General features: G+C 37.7%; 1 protein-coding gene across 2 annotated transcripts; it reads left to right on the top strand.

Annotated features, from left to right (window-relative positions):
- Positions 1-780: 780 nt before the first annotated feature.
- On the top strand, positions 781-22,863 carry LOC134660019 (E3 ubiquitin-protein ligase MARCHF8-like). 2 transcript variants are annotated; one of them, XM_063515729.1, is made up of 5 exons: positions 781-1,565; positions 1,919-2,029; positions 5,419-5,506; positions 20,231-20,333; positions 22,590-22,863. In XM_063515729.1, the coding sequence occupies exons 1-5, from the start codon at positions 892-894 to the stop codon at positions 22,796-22,798; spliced, it is 1,185 nt and encodes a 394-aa protein (XP_063371799.1). In that variant the 5' UTR covers positions 781-891; the 3' UTR covers positions 22,799-22,863. The 2 variants fall into 2 exon arrangements, with proteins under 2 accessions (XP_063371799.1, XP_063371791.1); XM_063515721.1 differs by having other exon boundaries at positions 782-1,565; positions 20,231-20,366.
- The last annotated feature ends 264 nt before the right edge of the window (positions 22,864-23,127 follow it).

Below are 23,127 nucleotides of genomic sequence, written 5' to 3'. Positions count from 1 at the left end.
TGCCCGTGTCCGCCAGTTACCTGCGATCTTTTCAACGTTGTGGGTACTAATACTAATAGTCACTAGACACTTGATGGAGACCTTCCGCTGTTGCGTTTTCAGGCACGCGGTCGCCACTCAAGAACCTTATTACAAACAATGTGCCCCGCTTCGGCCCCTTTTCATGATACTTAAATAGGTACTAGATATGCGTAGCCGGACTGCCCCTGATTTGTGTCCCCGACACTGCAATTGCTAGAACAAGAGTGATGGAGATAGACGATCTTCTCATCATTCTCATTTATATATTCGCGGTGGATGTTCAATTGTTTCTAGTTCGGATCTATCGACTCATCCGAGCCCGTGCGATTGGAATGGCAATCCCGCAGACCGCGGCTCAAATTAACCAGGAACTCGCGTTATTTATTTGTAGCTCTCAAACAACTATTCTAATTGTAGCAGTTCAGTTGAGTTGAACTAAGTGTAAATGGAAATTTTATACCTTTGTTTACTCTAATACTCTAATATAGCCAGCCTTTAATACACATTTATTTTACCAGTGCAATATGGACGTTATTTAAATAAAATAAAGTTGATTCATGAAAGAGAGCAGTGAATAATTAATGCGTACGTGATTTACCCCCAGCTGGTCCTAAACAGTGAAAGCATATAGGTTTATATGCGTTCACTGGTCCTAAAAATTACCGTGCAAAAAATGATCTGAGCTATACAACCTGACTATTTCATTGTTCTGATTATTTTATTCACTGGGTAAATGAAACATGAAATGTCATTTTGAAATTGTCATAACAATAAATCAAGCTTAATTTTATTTCCAACAAAAATCGTAATTATTCCTATACTAACAAAAATTTTACTTAATGTAAAAACACAAATGTTTCACATGTTTTAATGGAAAATCAGGACGTGTCACATTGTCCAGAAAAAGAAGATACTGTCAAACAACAAGAAGATGAAGCAGAATGGAAAATCAAACCCGTGGTCGAAGACGACGCTGGACCTTCACAAACAAGCGATCTACCTGGAGCAATTCCTTTTAAAGCTAATCACCCACTAAAGCTGTCTAAGTCCGAGCAAAGCATTAGACAAATATACACACACAAAGATGTAGCACCACTTGACCTAACATCTATAAGCTTCGGGCCACAAGTACGCGATGTAAACATAGCCAATGCTAAAGATTTAAATGTGGAAGAAACAAATAAAAACGATTCCATGTTTGTAGACATAAAGAATTTCATGGCGTCGTATTTTAGAGTCGATAGAGAGAACCAGGTTGCTGTAAGTGAAGTCCAGAACACGGCATTGAGTACTGTATCGGCTGTGCAAGATACCAATTGTGTCACGGCCGCTCAGATGGAAGACAAGCCGTCTGCACCCGCGAATGTGATAGTGACCAACCAGCCGGCACCAGATCCTAACTTATCGAAGACTGGTTCGGAGAACAAGAAAAAAACTTCGGAAACTCTGTCTGAGAGGTCTGGCTTTGCAATTGTGCAGAGGGACTCGCTGTCAAGTATTGGATCAAACGTTTGCAGAATTTGTATGACTCGAGGCAGAGAAAGGTTAGTTGCTTGGTTAAACTAATAGCTAGTAGCACGAATTAAAACCATTCACGATTAAAGCAAAAAATGTACTCTGACTAGTACCAACCGCCAGATTCGGAAAAGACGTCAATGAACTGATATTAGAATTATATTTCATTACACAAACTAGAAGATGATAATATGATACCGACAACGCATAGAATGTCCAATTTTAAGTTATTCAATTATAAAATAGCAGTAGAGTAACAGTTTTCATACGCAAATAGGCTACTAAAATGTAAAATACACCCAAAACATCGACGATTCTCGCGGCATTATAATAGGCATGGACTAGTAGATTAGTCCATGTAATAGGTAATATTTGATTCCAGGTTGATATCACCGTGCAACTGCAAGGGGTCCTTGGCGAACGTGCATTTGACTTGCCTGGAGCGATGGCTGAACCAAGTCGGGAGAAACCATTGTGAGCTTTGTGGATTTAGGTATGACGTCTTTTACTAGAATCTAAACTATCTCTGCAACGATTCTAAACTGCCACTGTCACGGAAAAGCAGCTGCAGAGTTACCTTGGTCCCCTATCCAACATCAATAATTACAGCATTATAATGTCTCGTCTGACTTTCTACTTAAAATCCCGTCCATGTATGTATCCTTAAGTTAATAAAAAATCCCTTTAACGAAAGTCAGAAATTATTTAGGCAGTCGATGTGTAAACATATAATATTTTTATTATATGGGTACCTTCCTACACCTCAACCAATTTCCATCCACATTGAAAATAAAATCAAAATCAAAAGTTTCTCGGAGTAATACAACGCACAATACAAAACATGCCACTTTTATATAGCCCTTAAATTAGTTTATTTTATACATTTCGTCTCAAAGCTTTACAAATTAAGTACTTTCAGGTATAATAAAACAACTAGATTTTGCACGTGACTTTGACGCAAGGCTTAAAGAAAGTACTTTATTTTCTCGACCGTAGTCATTTGTTGAAATTCGTCAAAGAGAAAATATGAAGAGTTTTTGATTTCAAAGCGTTTTATTTAATTCAGTAATTTTCATAAATTGTTTTTCATGCATAGATTAGGTACAAAATGTAGGTACTATAAAATCATTTTCACGTGTTCAAATATCTATAAATTAACAGAACCACGTCTCAAACTAAAATGCTAAATCACCAATATGCAATTTCGCGTATCAATGCACGTTGGTAAAGTTGTTACGATCCTTTCTCTCGCCAAACTAAAAGGACTTATTGACGTAGCCTGGTCCTGTACCATAAACAAGCCGAGCGGCCGGATATACCAATGTAGTGAGACCTTAACTAGCGTTACATCTATGCGAAATTAAAGAGCACGCTTATACTGGTTAGTTTGAGAATTAGACTCGCATGCCCCAACCTTAACCGAGCGCAGGCGAGCGTTAGCCTCAAGCATCCTCAAGCGAACCATTTTGTGTAATTTGAAGTTCTTTACCAACTGTTTTTAAATAGAGATCGCTTTACATTGGTTTATAAGGTGATAGCTTGCTTGCTCAATGTAAGGTCGGTGGCGTATGCGGTGTTTTCGTATCACGCCACATACAGCCTTAATATATGCAAGTATGCAAATCGCCGTAATGAAGACAGCAGCGACACCTGTGGGCTTTGAGCCGTTATGTTTTTATTAGACTTCTGTCGTATAGACGTCTAAGTATATGGGTTGAATTGCCTATTGGAATTTGGGAATGAGCATTAAATTTACAGTTAGTTGTATTTATTGCTTGTAATTAAGCTAGTTGATAAAGTACCTAATAGACTAAACTGGCTAAGTTCTGATTCTTATTTTCCCTGAATTAAAGTACTTACCTAAACAAAGGTGTGGCCGGTGAAAAAATATTTGCAGCATTTGACATATTTATATGTACTTTCCACAATTTCCACATTAATTAGAAACCTAGTACCTATATGTAAAAATAATTGATTAGGTACTTGCCTATTGGAATTTGGAATTCAGTGTGTTTGAGGAATAAACTAATGTTTCCTTAGGTATATCTCTTGAAGTTGATGGAGTTTAAAAAAACCAATAAGTAGGTATGTAGGACAAAACCCATAGAAGAGTAAAACAAGGAAACAATGTGCAAAAACCGTTAATCCGTCCATTTCAAAGTAATCGCTTAATCCACACTCGGATGTCCCCCGTTCACACCTGAATAAAAATCCAAAAAAGTCAAATTGGAATTTTCATGTGATCAAATAAAGAAATGACTGACACAAAATCTTTCACAATAAAAATATGAAACACCCATTCATTGCGATTTATGAATTCATTTAACGATTCCGCGTTTCATATTGTCGAATTGGGGTATAGAATTCAATTTAAATTCTTTTTAGGGTATCGTACACAGTATGTGCGTATCTATAGGTAAATAAATTCTGTATTATGTGTGTGTAAATGAAATACAGTTAAAAACTAGTTAACATCAGACGTTTTTTCGCTAAAAAACAATCTCTTCCAGACAACCTTTGGGTATAGGTATACCTAGCAGGAGACTAAGAACTTACAACATTGAACGGGTAGTGCAGAATATAGTTCAACAAACTAAAGACACAAACATTTATAGAATTTAAAATAATACATAAAGTGTCATTCTATAGAACTTGCTAACTATGTAAACAAAAGTTACTAGTAAATTGACATTCAGTGTCAATTTTAGTATGGCGGTTTGTTTACATAGTTAGCAAGTTCTATTGATTGACACTTTACATATTAATACAATGTATGTGAAGTCCCCAATCCGCATTGGGCTAGCGTGGGGACTATAGCCCAAACCCTCTCGTGCATGAGAGGAGGCCTGTGCCCAGCAGTGGGACATGTATAGGCTGAATTATTATTATTTATTAATACAATAAATACATAGACATTTAATACATATCTACATAAACAAAGGCATAATAAGGCAGCGATAGGTAATGTGATTTCAAAATATATTTTTATAATGGGAAGGCATTGCACATCTGATGTCTAACGACAAAGCGTTAGAAAAGTAAAAGAGCTGTCATACAATTTTGATGAAGAAGGAATAGGTACTTATCCCATTTTACTTATAAATACATTTCAAATCTTAAGTTGCTAGACAGAGCAAATGACGTAACCGACCGGTTTTAGTAGGTATAATAGCACATTCACTGCGAGCGACCCGCTAGGCGGGTTCTCTGCTCGTAGGCGCTTTTCACTACAAGCGGATAAACCATGTAATCAGCTACGCTCGTAGCGCATAGCGCGAAGTGGCAGGGAATGCGTTAAAAAATGTGACGTTCCACGGCAAAAGGTACCTTATGGCCGTTGGCACTTACGCTATTATTAACGCCACTCCGCCGCCGCGCGCTATTATTATTGCGGCGCTATGCGAAGTAAGCCCCAACTGCCATAAGGTACCTTTTGCCGTGGAACGTCACAAATAGTAACAATTATAACAGCATACGTTACAGGAAACTCAATACAAGTTGAAGTTTACGGAGTGGCCTATCTATTAGAATTTAGAACCCGCCGGTTTAAAACTTTGGAGACTACGAGATTTTTATCGGCTACTAATAAGAAAGATGGATTTGCCACTGTTCTTTTAGACTTTCAGGCGAAAGGAGAATTTTTGATGAGATAAAAATTTTAGACCCCCTAAGAAAGTGAGGTTTTTGACACAACACAAAATGTATTAATTGTACTAAACTACTACTACAAAACTGTACTCCTAAACGGTGGTCATATTAGAATTAACCCTCCTTACATTAAAATAGTTTTCATATTCTATTGTAACTTGCAACTGTAACCTGCACTGGCGACAGCTGGTCGTAGGTACATGTACGTGTGTGTGACACTTAACTGTTCCGTAGCTACCCGGCCATCCGCACGCCGCGCTACACGGTGCTGCAAGCCCTACGCCTGTGGTTCGGCAACCCGCGGAACAGGAGCCATTTGCAGGTGAGACGAGGCATAACCACGGGCTAATTTTACTTAGTAAAATATCAGGTAAAAATACTTGATAAAATACTAGGTAATATTTTCACCCGGCCATCGGCACGCTGCGCTACAGTGCTGCAAGCCCTGCGACTGTGGTTCGGCACCCCGCGGGGCTACCGTGAAAAATGAATTTCGCAAATTGCGGGCATGTTTCTTTGTCACTCTAATTACGCCTTTCATTGGAGTAAAAGAGAAAGAGCCCCGCAATTTGTGAAATTCGGTTTTCGCGGTAGTTCAGGAGCCAATTTTATTGCAGAGTGATATGAGGCACATGCTACGCGCTGTTTTTATTTGGTAAAATCTCAAGTAAAGGGCCCACTGATGATCAGTCCGCCAGACGATATCGGCATGTCAGTTAAACGCAAAAGGTGACAGCTCCGAACAACTGACACTTGACAGGCTGATATCGTCCGGCGGACTATCAGTGGGTCACATAAAGTAGAGCTGCAGGTCCTACGAGTGTGGATCAGCAACATGCGGAAGAGGAGCCATTTGCAGGTGAGACGAGGCATAAAAAAATACATGCCTGATGGCATGTATGTAAGAATAAGAATACTTGCCATAAATACTTGTTTAATTGTGGGAATAAGATGAGATAAGATTCTAGAGAAGGGCATGCAGGTATTTTTTCTTGAAATCGTGTAAGGTGTTGCTAACCTTACACGAATAAACAGGTACCTATACTTTACTTAAGTAAAGTATAGGTACCTGTTTATTTTACTTCCTCTCGGCATATAGCCCCATCTCTACACCGACATCCATTTGGCTGCGGCCATTTGGGTCCAGCGGACCGTCAGGCGATTCGTCTTCACATTTTTGCCGCGATTTTCAAACTTTTTGCGCGTTTTTCGACGATTCAAAATCGGTGCGCGCTTTTAAAGGGCCATTTGGGTCGTAACTGCTTGTTTATTACTCCCGTACTGGTCGTAGTTTATTGTTAACTTGTGCAAAACTTTTCTGCTGTATTGCCCAGAGAAGTTACCATTTTCTAGCACATCCGTAATTGTATGCTCAAGTGTTAATTAGGTACTACAGGAAGGATTCTTGTTTTTCAATAAATAAATACAAAAACAGTTCAAAATTACCGCAGGCGGGTTCTTGTTCTTACTTCTGTATATATCTAAGTACGTACGTATTATTATTGTTTATGCGGCCTATCTCGGTATTAAATATGTATTTAAAGTAAACAGTGAAGTAGGTAGGTACCTAAATGAATGATGGATAAAAACATCACTCCAGTATTATACTATATGTAGGTAACCTATTTATATTTATATATCTACTAGTCTTATGTAGTAGTAGGCAGTCTACACAAAAACTAAATTCAATGTACAGAAAGAAAGGTTTGATCTTTTTAGTAAATAGGTTTATTTGATTTCTAGTAAGAATAACATATAACTATACAAATGTCTAACTTTGACTCTAATTTTAGACTTTTACATTACTGTACATTTACATTATAGTAAATTGTTAGTAATAGTAGATCTTTATTCAATATTTATTTTAACTCCGGATCCGGGATGAATGGGCTGTTATATCTGTAACTATTGCTTACCTACTGAGCTCAATATCCCAAAATAACTAGAAACATAATTGTATAACCCTTTAAAGTTCGTATAAATTAAGGCTAAATTATATTTAACCAATATGTTATTCGCTAGTTTGTAACTTCGGAACTTCAACTCAATTAAAATTACTTTGATAATGAATTGGTAACACGATATTATGTTCGCTCGATAGAAAATCGAATAGAAAATATAATAGATTATGTAAATACAAAAGCGAATAGATTATGCATAATCTGCGATCACATTGACTCGGTGCACCTGACGCACAGACTAGACACCGCATAGCAAAAGCGCACGAAAAAAATACACATAGGTATGTCTGATAACCTCCCCCGCCATGGGTGCACCGGTGCAATTTGCTCGTAAATGCTACGCCGCGAGTAGCATCACAGAGTTTTACCCTAGAGTCTATTCGGAAAGAGAAGAGTCGTGGTATGTATTGGGCCCCATACATACTGCGAATCTTCTCTTTCCGCACAGACTATACGCTATTTTATTAGCCCATGTTCATCCGTAAAACATAACTTTTGTACATATTTTTTCTTTACCTACACACATTTAATTAGCTGTCTTATTGAACAACTGAAATAAGTAGTCAGTCAGTCTGTGGAAATAGTACTCTTTGGATCTGTGACCTGAAGTGGTTAGAAAGAATAATACCTACGTTACGTAGCGTTAGAAGCTAAAACATTATGTATTTCCCGTGAAAAACGTAATAATATAAAATAATGAAGGAACGGAAAAACACTCGAAAAAACTCAATACAAAATTCGAATGAGCGAATCAATACAAAATTCGTGTAATTGAGTGTCGAATATGTGAATTATTTTGCTTCATTTTGTTTTCTTTCTTACAAATTTGTCGCCTTTCCTTTTGAAGGACCTTTTGCCTGAAGTCTACGTGTAAATCCCCTTCCCTTTCCGTTATGCGTGTTTTGTATAAAATATAATAAATTACAGGGTCTTTTTGTGTTTTTAACGTTGGCGTAAGATGAGACGACCCGTGCAAGGTTTGCACGACTTTGTGTTTTTATCCATCTGCCACAGTACAAGCTTGCCTAATTACCATCCGAGTTACCGAGTTACCATGGTTACCAGTACAATTTGACACGGGGTTAACGGTTTAACCGGTTAACCCCGGGTTTCCGGGTTAGTGGGATGGTGCAAGTGGCGCTACTGACGCTAAGTAGGTAAGTATGCTAGTGTGAGTAATGAGCGCAGACCACCACCGATTGATTAACACTGACAATCCAACCTCTAGACTGAGCTTATAGGCCGGTTACTAAACTTTAAATTGTTCGAGAGCATCACATTATATCCTACAGTATATTTGTGTTTGGAATATAATAGAACACTATTTTGTGAATGTATGTGTAAAGTAATCTCTAAAAAATATATTGAGATTTTTGGAAAAAAAAATTTTAAAAATTTAGTTTTTAAAAAGATGTAAACATAAAATTCTACAGTAGCGATTTTTTGTTCAAAAGGCATAACTAAATATTTTACACTGTAAGTAAAATATGCACCACTTTTTTAGTGGTGCATAAGTCACGAGCAATAAAAATGTTTGAAATAAATAATTACAATACAACATTAATTAAACACTTGGTGATTTTCCACTATATTGTTACGCCAATTATTCTACTCAATCTAATAAAATAAAAAAACCAGGGGATTTTATTTTTACTATTTTTTAAACAATTATAACGTATTTTACCCCACGCGCATTAATTCTACAGTATATTTTTTTAATGCACCATACAGCCTGTAATTAATGTTATCACAACGTCAAAGAATCTCCTATTAATACAATGAGCTTTTGTCACAATTGTAAAAATGGCTATCGTTAAATTATTTAAATGATCGGCGCGGGGCGGGAGGGGAAGCGATGGCGATACCTCAAGGCCGCAAAGCAACGGATTGGATAGGATGAAGGTATCTTAGGGCGGTTACAGAGTAGCGTTTTATACGAGCGTACGCGTACAGTCACCAGTAATTAAATGTCTGCTAGTGCACGAAAATACTAACGACCTTTTTTCCTACGTCCAGTTGACCTAAGTTTAAAATGTATAAATTGCGAAACTTGTAACGACATGTGTCCCACGTTTAGCTGACCTAAGTTTAAAAAGTCTACCGTACCGCGAAGAAATTCAAAGGTGTATGTGAAGTCCCCAATCCGCATTGGGCTAGCGTGGGGACTGCCGTACGAAACTGATAATTTTATTTAACATCACGATTTTTGGTCGTTCATGAACTGTCAAAAGTGACGTTTCTTCAAATAAAAACGTCACTTTTGACACTTGTATGGATGGGATATGTCAGTGTCAAACAAGTGACTAAAGTGACGTTTTTTTTAGAAACGTCACTTGACACTTGTATGGATGGGATGTTAGGGTCAAACAAGTGAGAAAGGTGACGTGTTTTTAAGAAACGTTACTCTTGACACTTGTATGGATGGGATATGTCAGTGTCAAACAAGTGACAAAAGTGACTTTTTTTTAAAGAAACGTCACTTTTGACAAGTATGGATGGGCTATGTCAGTGTCAAACAAGTGACAAAAGAGGCGTTTTTGAAGAAACGTCACTCTTGACACTTGTATGGATGGGATATGTCAGTGTCAAACAAGTGACAAAAGTGACGTTTTTTATGAAACGCCACTATTGACACTTGTATGGATGGGATATATCGGTGTCAAACAAGTGACAAAAGTGACATTTTTTTTTAAAGAAACGTCACTTTTACATGTATGGATGGGATATGTCAGTGTCAAACAAGTGACAAAAGTGACTTTTTTTTAAAGAAACGTCACTTTTGACATGTATGGATGGGCTATGTCAGTGTCAAACAAGTGACAAAAGTGACGTTTTTGAAGAAACGTCACTCTTGACACTTGTATGGATGGGATATGTCAGTGTCAAACAAGTGACAAAAGTGACTTTTTTTAAAGAAACGTCACTTTTGACAAGTATGGATGGGCTATGTCAGTGTCAAACAAGTGACAAAAGTGGCGTTTTTGAAGAAACGTCACTCTTGACACTTGTATGGATGGGATATGTCAGTGTCAAACAAGTGACAAAAGTGACGTTTTTTATGAAACGCCATTATAGACACTTGTATGGATGGGATATATCGGTGTCAAACAAGTGACAAAGGTGACTTTTTTTTTTAAGAAACGTCACTTTTGACATGTATGGATGGGCTATGTCAGTGTCAAACAAGTGACAAAAGTGACGTTTTTGAAGAAACGTCACTCTTGACACTTGTATGGATGGGATATGTCAGGGTCAAACAAGTGAGAAAAGTGACGTTTGTTTTTAAGAAACGTCACTTTTGACACTTGTATGGATGGGATATGTCGGTGTCAAACAAGTGACAAAAGTGACTTTTGTTTAAAGAAACGTCACTTTTGACATGTATTGATGGGATATGTCAGTGTCAAACAAGTGACAAAAGTGACTTTTTTATTTAAAGAAACGTCACTTTTGACATGTATGGATGGGCTATGTCAGTGTCAAAGAAGTGGCAAAAGTGACGTTTTTTTTTAAGAATCGTCACTTTTGACACTTGTTGACACTGATATATCCGATCCATATCGTTTCTATAACTAATATTTGACGTATCGCAACTGACCTAAGTTTAAAATGTATAAATTGCGAAATTTCTATCGACATGTGTCCCACGTTTAGCTAACCTAAGTTTAAAAAGTCTAGTGTACCGCGAAGACATTCAAAGGTGTATGTGAAGTCCCCAATCCGCACTGGGCTAGCGTGGGAACTACCGTACGAAACTGATAATTTTATTTAATATCACGATTTTTGGTCGTTCATGAACTATCAAAAGTGACGTTTCTTCAAACAAAAACGTCACTTTTGACACTTGTACGGATGGGATATGTCAGTGTCAAATAAGTAACTAAAGTGACGTTTCTTCAAAAACGTTACTTTTGACATGTATGGTTGGGCTATGTCAGTGTCAAACAAGTGACAAAAGTGACGTTTTTGAAGAAACGTCACTCTTGACATTGACACTTGTATGGATGGGATATGTCAGGTCCGGGTCAAACAAGTGACAAAAGTGACGTTTTTGAAGAAACGTCACTTGACACTTGTATGGATGGGATATGTCAGGGTCAAACAAGTGAGAAAGGTGACGTTTTCTTAAGAAACGTCACTTTTGACACTTGTATGGATGGGATATGTCGGTGTCAAACAAGTGACAAAATTGACGTTTTTTATGAAACGTCACTATTGACACTTGTATGGATGGGATATGTCAGGGTCAAACAAGTGAAAATGTGACGTTTTTTTAAGAAACGTCACTCTTGAGTCTTGACACTTGTATGGATGGGATATGTCAGTGTCAAAAAAGTGACAAAAGTGACTTTTTTTTAAAGAAACGTCACTTTTGACATGTATGGATGGGCTATGTTAGTGTCAAACAAGTGACAAAAGTGACGTTTTTGAAGAAACGTCACTCTTGACACTTGTATGGATGGGATATGTCAGGGTCAAACAAGTGAAAATGTGACGTTTTTTTAAGAAACGTCACTCTTGACACTTGTATGGATGGGATATGTCAGGGTCAAACAAGTGAGAAAGCTGAAAGTTTTTTAAGAAACGTCACTAATACACTTGTATGGATGGGATTGTCGGTGTCAAACAAGTGACAAAAGTGACGTTTTTATGAAACGTCACTATTGACACTTGTATGGATGGGATATGTCAGTGTCAAACAAGTGACTAAAGTGACGTTTTTTTTTTAGAAACGTTACTCATGACACTTGTATGGATGGGCTATGTCAGTGTCAAACAAGTGACAAAAGTGACGTTTTTGTAGGAACGTCACTCTTGGCACTTGTATGGATGGGATATGTCAGTGAAAAAAGTGACTTTTTTTAAAGAAACGTCACTTTTGACATATGGATGGGCTATGTCAGTGTCAAACAAGTGACAAGAGTGACGTTTTTTATGAAACGTCACTATTGACATGTATGGATTGGATATGTCAGGGTCAAACAAGTGAAAATGTGACGTTTTTTTAAGAAACGTCACTCTTGACACTTGTATGGATGGGATATGTCAGTGTCAAAAAAGTGACAAAAGTGACTTTTTTTTAAAGAAATGTCACTTTTGACATGTATGGATGGGCTATGTTAGTGTCAAACAAGTGACAAAAGTGACGTTTTTGAAGAAACGTCACTCTTGACACTTGTATGGATGGGATATGTCAGGGTCAAACAAGTGAAAACGTGACGTTTTTTTAAGAAACGTCACTCTTGACACTTGTATGGATGGGATATGTCAGTGTCAAAAAAGTGACAAAAGTGACTTTTTTTTTAAAGAAACGTCACTTTTGACATGTATGGATGGGCTATGTTAGTGTCAAACAAGTGACAAAAGTGACGTTTTTGAAGAAACGTCACTCTTGACACTTGTATGGATGGGATATGTCAGGGTCAAACAAGTGAAAATGTGACGTTTTTTTAAGAAACGTCACTCTTGACACTTGTATGGATGGGATATGTCAGGGTCAAACAAGTGAGAAAGCTGAAAGTTTTTTAAGAAACGTCACTAATACACTTGTATGGATGGGATTGTCGGTGTCAAACAAGTGACAAAAGTGACGTTTTTTATGAAACGTCACTATTGACACTTGTATGGATGGGATATGTCAGTGTCAAACAAGTGACTAAAGTGACGTTTTTTTTTTAGAAACGTTACTCTTGACACTTGTATGGATGGGCTATGTCAGTGTCAAACAAGTGACAAAAGTGACGTTTTTGTAGGAACGTCACTCTTGGCACTTGTATGGATGGGATATGTCAGTGAAAAAAGTGACTTTTTTTAAAGAAACGTCACTTTTGACATATGGATGGGCTATGTCAGTGTCAAACAAGTGACAAGAGTGACGTTTTTTATGAAACGTCACTATTGACATGTATGGATTGGATATGTCAGGGTCAAACAAGTGAAAATGTGACGTTTTTTTAAGAAACGTCACTCTTGACACTTGTATGGATGGGATATGTCAGGGTCAAACAAGTGACAAAAGTGACTTTTTTTAAAGAAACGTCACTTTTGACATGTATGGATGGGCTATGTTAGTGTCAAACAAGTGACAAAAGTGACGTTTTTGAAGAAACGTCACTCTTGACACTTGTATGGATGGGATATGTCAGGGTCAAACAAGTGAAAACGTGACTTTTTTTAAGAAACGTCACTCTTGACACTTGTATGGATGGGATATGTCAGGGTCAAACAAGTGAGAAAGCTGAATTTTTTTTAAGAAACGTCACTAATACACTTGTATGGATGGGATTGTCGGTGTCAAACAAGTGACAAAAGTGACGTTTTTTACAAACGTCACTATTGACACTTGTATGGATGGGATATGTCAGTGTCAAACAAGTGACTAAAGTGACGTTTTTTTTTTAGAAACGTTACTCTTGACACTTGTATGGATGGGCTATGTCAGTGTCAAACAAGTGACAAAAGTGACGTTTTTGTAGGAACGTCACTCTTGGCACTTGTATGGATGGGATATGTCAGTGACAAAAGTGACTTTTTTTAAAGAAACGTCACTTTTGACATATGGATGGGCTATGTCAGTGTCAAACAAGTGACAAGAGTGACGTTTTTGAAGAAACGTCACTCTTGACACTTGTATGGATGGGATATGTCAGGGTCAAACAAGTGAGAAATGTGACTTTTTTTTTAAGAAACGTCACTTTTGACACTTGTATGGATGGGATATATGTCGTTGTCAAACAAGTGACAAAAGTGACGTTTTTTATGAAATGTTACTAAATAAAAAAAAAAAAAAAATAATCGTTTATTCAGATGAAATAAACCCTAACATACATATTTACAAACGTCACTATTGACACTTGTATGGATGGGATATGTCAGTGTCAAACAAGTGACTAAAGTGACGTTTTTTTTTTAGAAACGTTACTCTTGACACTTGTATGGATGGGCTATGTCAGTGTCAAACAAGTGACAAAAGTGACGTTTTTGAAGAAACGTCACTTTTGACATGTATGGATGGGCTATGGCAGTGTCAAACAAGTGACAAAAGTGACGTTTTTTTAGAAACGTCACTCTTGACACTTGTATGGATGGGCTATGTCAGTGTCAAACAAGTGACAAAAGTGACGTTTTTGAAGAAACGTCACTTTTGACATGTATGGATGGGCTATGGCAGTGTCAAACAAGTGACAAAAGTGACGTTTTTGAAGGAACGTCACTCTTGACACTTGTATGGATGGGATATGTCAGGGTCAAACAAGTGACAAAGGTGACTTTTTTTTTTTGATATTGACTTTCAAAGTATTGTCATTAGGCTTTTTGAACGTAGCTATTTTAAGCGTAGCAATTTTAAAAGTATTGGTCTCAAGTTATTTGTTATTTATTTTGATTTCTCGCAAAGCACTTGTTATTATTCCAATATTTTTTTGATAACACGTGTTAAATAAACAGATAATTGTAGAAATATAAAATTTTCGAGTGTAGGATGCATAAACATATTTTTTAAGCATAAAATAAAAAATAAAAAATCATAATAAATAGATCTCACGGTATCCGAGTGGTGCAAATTTCCATATCAATTGAGATTAATATTATGACCTAATCATCAAATTTTCGAATTGTGTAGGAATTTTTAAGTTACATTTATATCGATTATTTAAAAAATAACTATAGATTGAGCTTACTGTACACAGCTCACATGAAACTCTCGGGATTTCTTTGTTATTAATCATGAACTAACTTAAGACATATAATTGATACATTATCCCGACGGTATGACTTAGTCTGTATAGTGTTCTAGATATTGACCCTAGGGTCATTAATTTCATGAAGAGCTCAATTACGGTACTCGAGATAATCGTATAGTGGGCATCTGTAAACCCTAAATATTGATTAGAAAAAGCTTTCGAAACTGTACGAATTAATGCAAGCAAAATTTTTTCTTCCCCCGCCTATTAGGCCAATAATTTCATGAAACCAATGCTGCCAAAAATACGGGGGTGCGGGGGGACGATGTGAGCGAATCCCGTGCCGTGATTGGTCCGTTCAAAGACACGGACCAATCACGGCACGGGATTGACTCGAAGATGGAGTAACGCTACCGTATGTGTGGCAGAGGGGGTAGCGCGACTATGCTATGTCTAGAGGTTGGATTGTCTGTGACCGGTAACCACGGCATTTGCTTAAAAAAAATTAAAGACCCATAGTTAAATATGTCGTTAAGGTAATTTCAATTCTAAGTAGGTCACCTACTTGTATTATGTCTTGAGTAATATTAACAATTAAGTAATTATTATTTCCTTTATTCATTTAATTTCTCAGATTAGGTTATTTATAATATGGATATAAAAGTAAAATATAAAAACACTTACAAAACAATAAAAAATACATATAAACACATTATAAAAAACCTAACCTAGGATGCCGCTGGCAGCGGGGCAGGGCCCAAAGCTACCGGTGGTCAGGGCCGCAGAGAGAGGAATTATTATTATTATTATTTAATTAAGCTTTGTTAACGTTGTTTATACCGTTGTTCATTAGAACCTCCAGGTTTTTTTCTTTGTCTCTGCACATTGTGTACAATATTATGTAATATGCTGATTACGACTGTTTGTGTTCTAAATAAAACAAAAAAAAGCGGCCAAGTGCGAGTCGGACTCGCCCATGAAGGGTTCCGTATTTAGGCGATTTAAGACGTATAAAAAAAAACTACTTACTAGATCTCGTTCAAACCAATTTTCGGTGGAAGTTTATATGGTAATGTACATCATATATTTTTTTTAGTTTTATCATTCTCTTATTTTAGAAGTTACAGGGGGTGGACACACATTTTACCACTTTGGAAGTGTCTCTCGCGCAAACTATTCAGTTTAGAAAAAAATGATATTAGAAACCTCAATATCATTTTTGAAGACCTATCCATAGATACCCCACACGTATGGGTTTGATGAAAAAAAATTTTTTGAGTTTCAGTTCGAAGTATGGGGAACCCCAAAAATTTATTGTTTATTTTCTATTTATGTGTGAAAATCTTAATGCGGTTCACAGAATACATCTACTTACCAAGTTTCAACAGTATAGTTCTTATAGTTTCGGAGAAAAGTGGCTGTGACATACGGACGGACAGACAGACGGCCAGACGGACAGACGGACAGACAGACAGACAGACAGACATGACGAATCTATAAGGGTTCCGTTTTTTGCCATTTGGCTACGGAACCCTAAAAATGGAGTGCCAAAATGATGGATTCCTGTTAAATGTGGTTACCGTGTTAATGTTAACCGTCCCGTGGTTCAAAGTGTAAGTTTTATCCAATTTCCCGACTAGCGGTGTCGTGTATGTGTACACCTACCGCGTCGTTTGCAGACGCCGTTCTACGCCAAAAAGAACGTTTTGACATTCGAACCTTATGACAGAAATTAGATCCATCACATTTGATATTATGCCACGTTATGCAGCGTGATGTCTTCTTTCGATCAATGTCATCTCATCAATGTTATCTCATCAATGTCAATTTCCTGTAGGTACATTATTGGAAGGAGATAGAAACGTAATTATGGTCGATTTCAGAATAAACACTCTAGACTAATTCTGAATAGTAAAAATCTGTTGGGGTGTCTGAGGTTTTCACGTTGTATAGTAAAGTGGGCGAGTGCACGCAACATTTTCAATCTAAAGGGTCCCACAGATTACCAGTTCGCCGGACGATATCAGCCTGTCAGTTGTTCGGAACTGTTCACCTTTTGCGTTTAACTGACAGGCTGATATCGTCCGGCCAACTGGTAATCTGTGGGTCCCTTAATATCAACAGTTAAACATCCACAAGGTTTGTCAATGTCAAATATTGCTTGAAACAAGAGGGGCTACCGCGAAAACCGTATTTCGCAAATTGCGGGCATTTTTCTCTGTCACTCTAATTACGCGTTCATTGGAGTAAAAGAGAAAGATCCCCGCAATTTGCGAAATTCGGTTTTCGCGGTAGCCCCTAAAGCTGGCCACACACACTAGGTTTTGCGTGTCGGTTTTGCTTGTGCAAGCAAAACCAACAGGCACGACCGAGTTCCATAGGGCACACACACGTAACGACAAACCTGCACAAACTCTCAGTTCAAACATGGCACCGGTAGCGGTGGTTGTCGTAGACGCAATAGCGCTATTAGGTTTATATTTCGTCAGCCATACACGCATACAAACCATGAATCCACTCCACACTTAAAAAATAATAAAACTGGCCAAGTGCGAGTGGGACTCGCGCACGAAGGGTACCGTACCATTATCTATAAAAACGGAAAAAAAAATCATGGGAGCCCCACTCCGACTCGCACTTGGCCGGTTTTTTAGTATTTGTTGTACTAGAGGCAACAGAAATAGATCATCTGAGAACATTTCAACGGTCTAACTAGCATAGTTCATGAGATACAGCCTAGTGACAGACGGACGGACGGACAGTGGAGTCTTAGTAATAGGGTCACGTTTTACCCTTTGGTTACGGAACCCTAAAAATCTACTAAAAATCCTCTACAATTGCATTTCGTTTGCGAGACGACATTGTTGCACAGTGACTTGCGACCTATCCCCTCGGCAATCACTGGATAACTGAAGCCTATCAAGCCTGCCAGCCACACACGTTCAGTTATGCCTGCGCAAGCGAAGTGCGCAAGCACAACCGACAGGCAAAAAATATAAATTTTGATATTTTCAATTTTGCTTGCGCAGGCAAGGAGTTTGCTTGCGCAGGCAAGGAGTCATGTCATACACACGTTCAGTTATGCCTGCACAAGTAAACTGTGCAGGCATAACCATCGGTTATAACCTAGTGTGTGTGGCCGGCTTAAGGAATGTGGCCAAAATTCAATCAGTTGTTCGAGCTGCGACGATATTTCAGCGGCGGCACTGACCGCAAGATGCTGCTTGCCTTTGTCACTTTTGCAGGATAGTCAGGGTTCTGTAGGTACTAAAAGTTGTTCGTAGGAAAGAGATAATTAACATTTCCCAGGTTTCCAGTTTCTTGTCTCTTTCCTGTTTTGTTCGATATCTTTTTGCATATAATATATCAACATATTATGTTGATGACGATATCGATAATGAAAAAAATCTGTCAATGAATGAAAAAACTAGTGATTCTGAGTATAAATATACCAAATATACAATGTAGGTACTTTGTATTGAATTACTCCATTCTTAGTTCCATTTATAATTTAGTAGGTACCTGTTTCTATTCATTTAATTTCGTTCGCAACTTCTTGTCGTAATATTATTCATTCCAATTAAAATATGATAGCAACGCGCAAGTTTATGTTGAAAAAATTTCCTTTTCTTGGATCTAAGAAGTAACCTATTGTAATCGAAATGTTAGATGATAAGAAGAAAAAAAGTTATATAAAGTTTTTTTTTTCCAGCGAGCCGGAAAGCGTCTACATTTTTTTTTTTAATTTCGGGAGGTTGGTGGAGGGGTTTTTGTCCACGTTAATGCTATATTTTTTCTATAACTTAATATAATATAACACTTATTTGTAGGCATTTTCTTAATCTGACGAACACAAGTTTGACGCCTAATTTTTACATTGTAACCGTCAGATTAAGGAAATGCGTGCAAATAATTATCAGATTTAGTAATAGCACAATTATAGCGTTAATTAGGACTAATATGACCAAATCTACAATCTGCTTAACAATTTGTTGAACCCCCCACCAACCAAGGGCTCAACATAGATGGCTAAAAGGGGTAAAGGTAGACTACACGGCGTAGCAAGATATTACTCATATCTTAATCTGACGCGCTCGAGTAAACACAAAAATCCCCTCTTGGGCTCCCCTACCATGATAAATTGTTTTTTTTTGTCTCTAAATGACTGTCACTTAACATAGTTCACGGTTAAAAATTCACCGATATCTTCTATCATTAGAAATCCTAACACTTCAACATCCTCAACTTCTTTTTGCAAACCCGAAATAGCGTCTTTTTGCAAACCTGAAATGGGTCTGTAACGAGGGGTTAGGGGTTTTACCTATTAGGGGTAATACTAAACTCAAAATAAAAACAAAATACTATAAGTTAGAGACCGGCAATCCAGTCAATCCCTTGCCGATGCCCTAACCGCAAGCGTCACCGTTGGCGTCTTGCGTTGACAAGACACGAGCATATTGGATTTCTGTCACTTATTGAGTCACGGTGAAACATGGCCCGTTATTATGGAAGTAACAAAATTAATAAAATGTAATTTCCTTTGCCGGGAATATTACTTCTTGTTCATTTTGTGACGTTACTCGTTCCTGCGCACTTGTGTTAATTAAAGGTTTGTTTAATTAAATTGGAACAGGGCACCATTTCATACTAACGTTTATATTAATCATTAATTGTCAAAATTAATTGTAGGCGTATGTATTGTATCATTTTACCTTCGTTCCAACTCCCAAGTAGTCCCAACATTCTACCGGGTTTTAACGTGATGTGATTTTTTTATAAAGTCTAGGTATATAATATAATGCATGAAATGCATCTATAGGATTTTTCGACACATCTTCAATCTACAGATCTACACTTTACAGGCATGCTAGATCAAATATAACATATCTACCTACCTAAATGTATAATGAGCTTTTGTAAAATGTTTCAATAATGTATTACTGGTAGTAATAGTGGTTACTTGTAAATAAGTATAAAACACTTATAAACAAGACTCAAACTGAAACGATAATAGTTACGAAATATGAAACATTTAGATATAATACATACATGTATTAAGTATATACAATTATTTTAAAAGATAAGGTCAATATGGGTAAGCGGGGCATACGGATAAGTGTGGCTGGCCTTCACATTTGGGCCTGTTTACACATTAATTACTTAGTGTTTAATGCGAGTTCATAAATACTTACATTTGCTACTAAACCCTACTAGCAAACTGTAGCAAATGTACGAACTCTCAATAAAGACTAATGTACCTTTGCGTAAACACGTACAATGTGAAGGCCAGCTCACTTTTTTAAAACACGAAACGGCAACATAATATAATTGTTGAATCTGTTGTACTTTTTTTAAACTAGACCATGGAATAAAAACGGGATTGATACAATCTTTTTATTCCAGTCCGACTGCTTAATATTCTGGCTGCTGTCCACGGTGACCGCGGGCCTGCTCGCCGTCTGCATCGTCGGCACGCAGTACTTCGTCATTGAGGGCAACAAATTTGGTAAGATACACGGAATTGCCCGGAAAGAGGAAGGTGTGTTTTTGTTTTTTATTTATTTTTTCTGTATTAGTAGTCAAGGTTTAGCACCACTGACCGGGCGAGTATACGCGCGTGAACTACCAACCTCTTTCTAATCAGTACTGTGAAAAGTGAACGAAAGCTTGTCAGTTGTGCTAACTCCTTACCGCCACTTTCACCTCACTAACCCGGGTTAAGCGGTTAAAACGTGAACCAAGTATCAAATCGTACTGGTAACCATGGTAATTCCAGGTTTAACCGGTTAGCCCCGGGTTAGTGCAATAGTGTATGTGGCGCTAAAGTCTACCTACTAAATAATACAATCACTAATATACACACACAGTGCATATATATTTAGCATACGCTAACACACTTTCATGCATATAACTTAAATAGATAGGTACGACTTAATTTGTCGTAGGTAACACAATTATGGAATCAATTAACTTGAGAGTAATTACAGGTCCATAACTATGTACATTTTATTAGCAATTCACCCGTATCTCATCTTCTTGACTGAGGATCAAAAGTATAATTATGCAGTATGTAATGAATGTAAAATGCAACCCAGCGGTACGGCTAGCGACGTATCTTATATCTTTAAAGGAGCAATTCTTGTTTATTTATTTATATATATTTCAGGGATCTCGGAAATGGCTCTAGCGATTTCGAGGAAATTGCTATTATGGGGGTTTTTCGGGGGCGAAAAATCGATCTAGCTGGGTCTTATCTCTGGGACGACGCGCTTTTTTGAATTTTTATATGTTATCCGAGCAAAGCTCGGTCTCCCAGATAATTAAGTATTATACAGTCAAAGAGCGCTTAATGTGTGGAGATTTCGCCGCGGTCTTCATAAAGTGATAGCTGAGCAGCAATTAGGAATAAAACAGTAACAGTTTTAAGCTACATTTTACTCTCATAAAATCGCGGCGTGTCCCAGGGGCAAATAATTCCCTGCTACACTGTTTAGTCTTGCATACTCAACATAAAATCATGCTCTGCACAGTAATCCAAACGAAACCTAAATAATGTATGAAAATAGTCACGTGACTTTGTAGCATCTGTCATATACATTTTTTTTTCTTTTCATTTGGCGTTTGTCGATATAATATTTTGATCTTGGCTAGGCCCCCAGGGGTCCCCTGCCCCCGTAGCCACCATGCCAATCACTAACGCTCCGTAGCGAACGAAACGTAAGAACGTAACTGTCACTGTCGCACTAATATGGAAGAGTGATAGAGCAAAGCGATTCGATGGCGGAACGCAAGCGATCGTCACCTTGGCTAGGCCGCCTGGACAGACTAACAATAAGCCATACAATACAAATAAAATTAATTCCTTAAATACTGTTCTATGGACAAGTTTGGTAAATTTTCTGTAGTATAATATATTTGAATTTTTTTCAATGCTCTTCGTGTCTTCGTATAAGTTGATGGCTGCAGCGGGCACATTCATCAACGCTTTAGTGCGAACATTCTGGAGTGTTCCGAACAATCTAGAATGCGTTAAAGTATTTGGGATATTCCTTCATTACATTGTATAAATAGTTATGCTATTCGATATATTCTATAAGCTCTCATATTGAATATAGGAATGCTTAAGCCTAACGACATCTTAAGTAACTACCAACGGATTATTTTTTACAGTTATGAATTATGTTATGATCTACATTTTTTTTTATTACTTTAATGCAGACAAATCCGTCTGCGGGAAATTCCGTACATGAACGCTTTTTTTAACAATAGTAAGTACCTATTTACCTAAATAAATTATATTTCATCTTAATCGACAAAGCAGTGAATGCTTTTAGTTTCAACAGTCAAAAGTAGGTGTGTTCTATTCTATTGCCAACGTTTAAAAAAAAGAAGGAAATCCCTCACGTACGGAATTTCCCGCAGTTGGATTTGGTCGCATTCACCTTAACTAGTTTCGTATAGTAAATCGCGTTGGTACCTACCTTTGCAAATAAAACGGAAAAACTTTAAAAATAGCAGGCGAATTGCACGAGATAGAAGAAAACGAGTTAATTTTGCAACTTTCTTCCAATAAAATAACCAGTCACATTCGTTTCGTGTAAAACTCGGACCGTACGGGCCACCACCACCACAGTAGTGCGGTCTGCGGCCAGTATTGTACAAAATCGCCACAGTGACGTCACTAAATGCGCACAGATGATTGCAACGTTGCAACCACAAATGAAATCCCGTTCACAAGTCCATTTAACCGTTATATCCCCAGGCATATCGCACCGCATAACCGAGACCGCAATGGACTTCTTCATGGCGATAGTGCTGTGCGGGTACTCTGTGACGGTGTACCTGCTGTGCAAGGACCACTACGTGCTGTGGAGCCGCTGGCGGCGCGCTAACGTGCACGTGCGCCTGCTGCTGTCTGCCGACGCCGACCCGGTGCCCTTCGCGCCGAGGCCGTACAACAATATAGTGTGAGCCGTGCCGTTAGTTGTATGGAACTTTTGAATGCTTTATTAGACGTAATGTTACATTTGATATAATGTTTTATTTGACCTAATAAAAACTCATTAGGTGAAATGATTTGACCCGATCTCATTCGATCTACACTTTACAGCCAGTGCGAGTTACGGCAGTTACGGAGACGGAGCTACGCGCTACGAGTTTAGTCGAGAACACAGTTTTTTCTGTTTGTAGCGAAAACGCCTACGAACAGTACCTACCCGCTTAGCGGGTCACTGGCAATGAATATTAAATCATTAGAGTTCAAATGCTGCTTTAACCTCAATTATTAAGCTATAAGATAC

Source organism: Cydia amplana, chromosome 2 (genome assembly GCF_948474715.1).
Source record: "Cydia amplana chromosome 2, ilCydAmpl1.1, whole genome shotgun sequence".
NCBI classification, from domain to species: domain Eukaryota; kingdom Metazoa; phylum Arthropoda; class Insecta; order Lepidoptera; family Tortricidae; genus Cydia; species Cydia amplana.
The sequence above is the reverse complement of the archived record's forward strand: the minus strand, read 5'-3'. Positions and strand labels throughout refer to the sequence as shown.

Excerpts from the sequence above, each read along its gene's own strand:
- LOC134660019 (XM_063515721.1), top strand. The coding sequence starts at position 892 with ATGGAAAATCAGGACGTGTCACATTGTCCAGAAAAAGAAGATACTGTC. Across the intron at positions 1,566-1,918 it reads ATGACTCGAGGCAGAGAAAG|GTTGATATCACCGTGCAACT; the intron begins GTTAGTTGCTTG and ends ATTTGATTCCAG. Across the intron at positions 2,030-5,418 it reads TGTGAGCTTTGTGGATTTAG|CTACCCGGCCATCCGCACGC; the intron begins GTATGACGTCTT and ends ACTGTTCCGTAG.